We start from the raw sequence: 8184 nt of genomic DNA, 5'->3' as shown, positions 1-8184 counted from the left end.
GGCATCACATCACTTTTCTCTATATGCGCAAAAACTCAATTGAATGAAGATAGTTTTACTCTTCAATCAAAGACATTCACTCTAAATTGATACACCACTAAACCATTATAGTCATTGGACATTAAAGCAATCAATGCCTATTATGTTCCAATTCCACTGATCAAAGGAGACACATTCCTCTAACAATATTTCTTTTGTTTAATGCATCCCCCAATGGTAAATTTCCAACAATAACTCTCCAAATGAATATCTTAGCTCGTGGCATCAATTGAGAACGCCAACCTCCCTTGATAATATGAAATCACCAAGTAATAGGCTTACGAAAACGCCATATCCTTATAATATTTTCTTCCATCTACTTATGATAAGCATAATTTGTTGATATCATATTCAATCTTCTATTTCCAACAGATGTCCAACTAAGCTCTTGGGATCTACCATCTAAATTAGGAATTGGGTCAACAACAACAATAATCTTTGCAACTTATCCTAAATAAAGGTATAACCAGTGTTGGGCAAAGTTTGTAGCCCCTATCGGAAATTTTCCTGCTTCTCATGAACCTAACCGGAATTTTAAAATTTTGGCCGCCCACGTTCCTACCAACAACAATGTCAACCATAACATGTTGAAATTTTTTTTGGCCGCATAACCAAAAAAAAATCTAATGCAATACCAAATCAAATCAATTACAAAATTTTGGAACCCAAAAACTAAAGATATATATTTTCCAAAAAAAAATCTAACTTTATAAACATATTTCACTTTTCAAACCTTTGTAAAGTAGCATTAACAACATATTAGATCAAATTAGATGTAATATATAGAAAGTTCCAAAACAAAATCGATCACATTTATAAAGTTTTAATCTATATCTTCTATGAAGTCCTCGATCTCATCATCATGCTCATGAGAAGTTCCTGTAAAAATATGACGATATGCCTTGCTTTCTCGCCACAACAAAATGCTAGCATTGAAGTCATGTTCTTCTAGTTCAGGTCCTTCAATAGAGATTCGTATCAATGCATCAATCACATTGTTTTTCAGCCTGTTTCTAAACTTATTTTTTATTAGATTTAGGAGACTAAAGCCTCCCTCACATGCTGTTGTAGAAGAACATTGGATTAAACCTATCAATGCAATCTTTAGAAGTTCGGGTAGCTTTTCTTTCCACACATCATTACAATTTATCATACCCCAAACATCTAAGAAATCTCTTCCAAGCCATTCCGTGGTAGCTTGCCTTTTGAAAATTGCATATTCATCATACAATTTATCATTATCAATTATGGGAGAAAACGCTCTCCCATCTACCATTTTTTGAATGCCATAAAAATTTCCAAGTGTTTTCAACTCATTAAGACCCATAGTTTTTCGTGCTAAAATGCTTGTAGATCCGGCAGACATGTTCATTGGTGATAACATTTTCAATGCGCAAAGAGTTACCAGATCTTGAAGCCTCTTTTTTATTGTCTCTATTAATGCCTTAGAAAACAAAATTTGGAATTGTATGGCTTCAATCAAGTCCTCACCATCAATACATCTATCCATGAGGATGCTTTTATATATATTACCTTTAATAGCATCTCTTAAAACTGAAAGCATTCCTTTTTCTCTACCATATTCTGGAATAATTGGATAACTATAGCTATCCTTCTCAAAACCATTTAGATCCATCATAACATGATGGAGAAATTGTTCTTCGATCTCCCCAATGGCTATCATAGCCAAACCTCCAATGCATGTCACATCCACATATTCCTTTTGGAATTCCAAACTTAACGTTGACATGATCTTAAGTACATATGCAAGAAAGTGAAGCATATACACTACTTTGAAGTTTCTTAAACTTACGAATACATTGTATGCATCACTTTGCGATTGTAAAGTCTTCATCAAGGGTTCATACACATCACATACCCTCATGATAGCACCATGCTGACTAAGCCATCGTGTTTTCACAATCCCAAGAATATGCAAATGTGTGTATTCTAGTGCATCTTGCATCTTAGTTAATTCACCTTGGCGTAGTGAGCTCCTCGAGAAATGTGCAACCACCCGATTCACAAGGGCATCTAACTGCTTACATGTTTCTTTGACTTCAATGTTCTTTGAAGCCTCTTGCACACACAAGTTTGTTCGATGTGCACAACAATGTAAGGAAGTCATAAATGGGTTATATGATTTCAATCTTGTAGCAACACCTGTAGACATACCTACCATAACAGATGCTCCATCACTTCCGAATCCCATCATTTTTCTAACATCTAAGTTCCACTTTTTTAATAATGCTAAAATGCTTTCTGTTATTGTGTTTGATGTACCATCCTCTACTTCAAGTAACCCCAAATAAGAGGTTCTTACTTGCCTTCCTTCCACAAATGTAGCATAAAGAATCAAGTTCTTGGTTACGCTTACATCGGTAGCTTCATCTACCATAAGCCCAAACCAAGGACTTTTCCTCAACCTATCATAGATCTCAGCTTCAAGAGCCTTGCTAATGTGCAAGATAAAGCTTGCACAAGCCTTATTATCGTTATACATTCGTGGAAGGCCTTCCACACCACATTCTCTTAACAATCGTAAGAGGCTTTCCAATTTTCTAAATGCTAAATCCTCTTTAGCTATAAAATATGCACATTTAAACAATTTTTCAATTGCTACATCCACACTTGCTTTTTTTTTTTGATGCACATTTTTCAAGACCATTCTTGTCACGTTCTTGTAACAAAATGGCATCTCGATGGGCCACACTTCTTGCATGTTCTTCTAATGCGGAAGTCTTAAAGTTTTTGGCACCTGTTTTGCCAAATGAAGACTTACTATGAGGATCACTCCTACAATAACTACACCATAAAAGACCAGTTTCTAAATCCTCTTGAAGCCACTTAAATTTAGTAAGCCAATCTTCTTGAAATTTTAGTTTGGCCTTACTAATTCTATTCATCTCATGAAGTAATTCTTCGGAGTGTTGATGGTCCTTTATAGGTTCTTCTAGAGACACATCTTCTTTAGATGGCAAGTTTTTCCTAAAGCCGGGCATTGTAAAGAGGCTAATTTGCTTTCCTTTGCCTTTCATATTCTTGTTTTGGGACATACTGTAAGTCTGTAACAATAATGCAGAGAATGTTTCGCTAACATAATATATGGATTCTATTTACAAGAAGGCGAAACCTACATACACAATCCATGTTTCCAAAAAGAAAAAACAAATTAAGATACCTGGGATATTTGAAGTTTCCGAGGCAATAAAGGATCAATTTTCCACTATGGACCTTCCAATCTATCAGAAAATAAAGAAGAAAGAGGATGACTCACATTAGCTTACCCACATTAAATAAGCTCTAGTTTAGAACACTGAGATTTTGAGATACACTTTAGAGATCACAAAAACTTAAGATATAAATTAGAATTGATTGACAAATGGGAGTAATGGACAGAAATTGATTTGCAACGGCCAAGAAAGACATCATATTCAACACATAGAATCACATGCTGCTAATGTAAATTTCCAAACAAGAAATATGTCAAAAAGAAGGAAATCATAGCTAAAATCATTTCAAATATGTCAAGAAATTCGTTTTCCCACAAAATGCATCTAGTAGGAAAGATTTTGAGATACACTTTAGAGATCACAAACAAGATGACAATACGAATGCGAGGTAGTAATAGAATATACATGCCTCCTTGTGATTTATTCTTGTTTATTCCCATCATCTTTCTATGCTTTTCTTGTGCTAAGATAATTTGTTGTACATAATTTCCTCCCAATTTTCAACCTATCGTCCACTACATGTGTTTGAATTACATGATGATTCTCATCTCAAATTTGTTGGTTCATCTAGTTATATTGTAATAAGTAAATAGTATTTCAGATTCGTTAATTTGTTTATCATAGTAGCCCCTTGATGATGATGATGATGAAGAAGAGCAAATCTCTTTCCACACCTAGTTCCATTACATCTTCACAAGTTCATGTTCACCCACTAAAAAGAAGCATGAAGATGTAATCCTCTTCTCCAATGTACATACTTTGCAATGATCCCACATCTTTGCCTTACAATGTTCAAGAGACATTTTGTAACAATTGATGGTCTCTAATGGATGTTTAGTATATCATCATCACTATTCTTACAATTCATTCAAACGAAGATACCAAACCAACGAGGTTTTTGTATAATGAGGGAGCTTAACATTTCAGAAATGTGTTTTATTTCATTATGTTGCCACAAATGCGCAATAGATGTAAATGTATGTTTCTTTTCCTCTTTCGAGAAAAATATTTCAAAAGATATAGTATAATCAAGTAATAGTGAAATAGAAATTATGCACAAGGTCATATTTATGATAGGTTCTACTTTCGTTGATATTGTAATATACCTCTTATCAAAATTTCTCCTATTTCATTTTAGTTTGCCAAAACTACTACAAGACATGTCAATGGAAACATAAAACACATACAAATTGCAATATGACATCGTCCAACCTTATAACCACATCAATAAGGTGAAGCGGGATGCAAATGCCAAAATAATTCATGATCCCTTACTTTACCACCAAAATCCCTAAATTATGTGACTCCAATTTTTTGTTAAAGGTTAACATGGATCGCTTTTATACAACAATGCTTTAGGAGTACTTGTAAATTTACATGATCTAAATCTTTGAATATATAATGAACCAAACATGAAACTCATTGCACAAGGCTTGGCTTGGTATCCATTGAAAAGCAAGTGGTTTATCACGACATCACCATGTTTATACATTGGATCAATTTCAATGTTTAAATAAGCAACAGTTAGAATGAATTGGTGGGAGATTTAAAGTCTCTTACTTGGCGCATAAAGACAACACTTATGTATTGGCTCAATTCCTTCTCATCCATTCAATCAATGTGTTGGTGGAGACATCTAAAATCAATGAATCGTCGAGTGGTGAGAGCTGAGTGACGAATGATGGGCGATCGTCGACGAGTGACGAGCGGCAATCAGCGAGTGACGAGCGGCAATTTCTGAGTGACGAGCGGCAATTTTTGAGTGATGAGAGGCCGCCGACAATCAACGAGGGAGAAGCAACGAGCTGTGGGCAGTGAGCAGTGAGCAGTGAATGAACAATGAATAACAAGCAGTGGTTAACGAACAACTAGGAAGTAGGAAGGAGGAATGGCAACGAGCAATGAGGAGGGAGCAGTGAGCAACGAGGAGGGAGCAACGAGCAAGGAGGGAGTAGCAGGAAATCAGACGAAGACAGAGAGGGAGAAAAACAAAAAGAGGGGGGAAAGTAAAACAAAAAAAGGGGAAAAACATGAAAAATATATATAAAAACTTTTTTTTACCTTTATTTTTTACATAAACTATATAAATAGCCGGTTCAAAAAATATGAACCGGCTAAATTCCGGTTGGTAGGAAAACTTGGCCGGAATCAATTCCGGCTGTCCCCCACCTTGGCTGGCAAAAGTCCCAACCCAACCGGAACGCTAACACTGTTCCTGGGACTTTGCCCAACACTGGGTATAACCTCTTGGAATACATAATGTTGTTTTTGTTGTTCGAAAGTACATTAATATTCTTTGTGACACTAGCATAACATTCTTATATGTTACCAATACCAATCTCGTCATTTGATTAAATTGAAGGTGGATAAGTTTTTCCTTTCCCACATCCACAACCTTAATGTCACCATAACCTCCATGTGTAATGAATTGACACACCCCCTTTCTTGTGGAGCATGCCATTGCACAAAATCCAACATACTCTGTTAGGATGTCAACAAATGATTAACTATCACAAACTAGACACATTTAACCAAAACATACTCTGTTAAGCTATCTTGTCTTACTAATATTTTCTCGATTTGGTGCCAAAACATGATGTGGTCATCTGCAAGAGCTTTAACAATATATGGTTTCCTTGATGGCAACCTTACTCCAAATAATTATTTATATAGAGCCATATTGTGTAATTTAACAAGAATAGGATGTGTGACAATCATAGTTCCTAACATTCGCATAAGTCCAATTTGGTGGATGTATGTGAATGTTTGCATACGTTTGCATATGATACGCGACATTCGTTTGGAATTTTTTTTTCTTTTGGTTTATTTTTTGGGGGGCTTTTTTTCTTATATTCGTCACGAATAGAAGTCTAAGTAGTGAGGAGTGAGAAACAGAATTCTCAGAAGGAGTGAGAAACACAATTCTTCTCTCTGTCTCGATATGCTTTATATGTATGTATCTTCGCTCTACTCTCTATGTGTGTGTGTGTGTGTGTGTGTGTGATGGATAGATGAGGAGCTCCTCTCTAAGCGATGCATGCAATGAAAGTAGACAGACAACTAGCAATTCCTCTCCTCTCCTAAATGGTATAAAGGCATTCCCATTGACAAATGTGCTCGCATGTTTACCATCCTCGGGTGGAGGAAGTGTGGTTCATTATGCATTAATGTTGGCATGTGATCTATCATTGGTGAATGTGTTTAAAGTTGGTTCTCTATCTCCGGACTCAAACCACAAGCCATTGTACTTAGAGCTTGAAATTCCACATTACACTAGATGCCGTGGAGTGAAAAACGAAAAGAGATGTATCATCCGACCTTGCTACGAAAAAGCTAAGATGTATGCAAAGGAAGTGGAGAACCATTTGTTAAATTTTTCTCTAAGCAACGATGTTAAAGAAAATTGGCAACATTTGAAGGATATAATCTTTAAGGTTGGATATCAATGCTTTAAGAGACATGTGGGTGGGCATAAGGTGTGTAGTTTTCCATGTAATTCTTGGTTCGACGATGAATGTAAGATGTATCTCAAATGGTTTAAGTCCATAGAAGGGGGGAATGAAAAGATTGTTGCATGGCACATATACAAGAAAGTAGTGAGGAGAAAGAAAAGAAGATATTTCCAAATGCAAGAGATGAAAAAGAAAAACTTGTTTAAGCTCAAACCAAAATTAGCATGGGAACAACTCAAGGGTATGAAAGAAGATGTGAAAGGTCACTTTACAAATGAAGAGATGCTAGACTATGTACAAAGGTTATATATGCATGAAGGTGTGGCTCCTATGGTTGAGAAAATTGAAACTCCATGCACTACATGTATCGATATTGATGATGTCAATAAGGGAATAAAGAAGATGGCAAGTGGGAAAGCAACAGATTCAACCTACGTCTCAAGTGAGCTTTTAAAATGGACAATGCCACACACTCGTCATTGGATAATGACAATTTTAGAGCAAGTTATAAAACAAGGATTTCCAAATGATTGGCTTATGAATTGGATTAAACCAATATTTAATGCCGGAGATAGGAATCAAGTATCAAATTATCGTACAATAATGGTGAGCTCAACTATTGCTAAATTATATAGCACTATTATGGAGCAAAAGATAAGCACATGGGTTGAGAGTACAAGCAAAAGAACACTTGGGCAAGCCGGATTTAGACCAAAACACTCCACCGTGGATCATTTGGTCACATTAAGAGTAATCATGGAAGAGAGTCGACTACAAGGAAAAACACTTTATTGTTGTTTTGTTGATTTCAAGAAAGCTTTTGATACCGTACCACGAAGTGAGCTTTGGAATAGAATGCTAGACATTGACATGCCATTAGCGTATTGAGTTGCGGTTGCACGCCTATATGAACAAGTTAAATGCCAACTAAAAATGGATAATGGATTCTCGAAGCACTTCTTAAGTAACATGGGGGTCAAGCAAGGATGTCCACTATCACCCACACTCTTTGGGTTATGTATTGATAAATTAGAAGTGGTGAATAAGGTTGCAAGAGAAGAAGGATTGAATGGCCCCAATTTGATGCAACATGTTATCTTATTGCTTCTATATGCAGATGATGTGGTACTCTTCTCATATGATGTTGATAGTATGCAACATTTACTTGGGGTATTAGAAGGATTTTGCCATAGTAGTGGACTAGTAGTGAATGTGGAGAAAACAAAAATGATGGTAGTGCAAACCATCCAACCTCATCATTACCCTATGCTCACATATAAAGGTGAACATATACAATTTGTTCAAAGCTTTAAATATCTTGGTATTGATGTGCCCGCCACAAATAAATGGAGTGCATGCTTTGATTCTAGACTCCAAGCCGGTTGGAAATCATATTACCTTTTGGAGAACCAATGCAACCAAAGTGATACTTGTGGATGGGAAGTAAAACTAATGTTGTT

The 8184-nt window shown here is 35.9% G+C and overlaps 1 protein-coding gene across 1 annotated transcript; it reads right to left on the bottom strand.

Annotated features, from left to right (window-relative positions):
* Positions 1-862: 862 nt before the first annotated feature.
* On the bottom strand, positions 863-3189 carry LOC147868989 (uncharacterized). Its single transcript, XM_087327124.1, has 3 exons — positions 3181-3189; positions 2705-3104; positions 863-2622 (listed from the first exon to the last, which is right to left on the bottom strand). The coding sequence occupies exons 1-3, from the start codon at positions 3187-3189 to the stop codon at positions 863-865; spliced, it is 2169 nt and encodes a 722-aa protein (XP_087183250.1).
* Between the last annotated feature and the right edge of the window lie 4995 nt (positions 3190-8184).

The sequence above is a fragment of the Azolla caroliniana genome, unplaced genomic scaffold (genome assembly GCF_043228905.1).
Source record: "Azolla caroliniana isolate FFs.n. ecotype wild unplaced genomic scaffold, voAzoCaro1.0.p SCAF_1, whole genome shotgun sequence".
NCBI lineage: Eukaryota > Viridiplantae > Streptophyta > Polypodiopsida > Salviniales > Salviniaceae > Azolla > Azolla caroliniana.
This window is presented reverse-complemented; position numbering and strand designations above follow the sequence as displayed.

Excerpts from the sequence above, each read along its gene's own strand:
- LOC147868989 (XM_087327124.1), bottom strand. Across the intron at positions 2,623-2,704 it reads ACAAGAACGTGACAAGAATG|CTAAAGAGGATTTAGCATTT; the intron begins GTCTTGAAAAAT and ends CATATTTTATAG.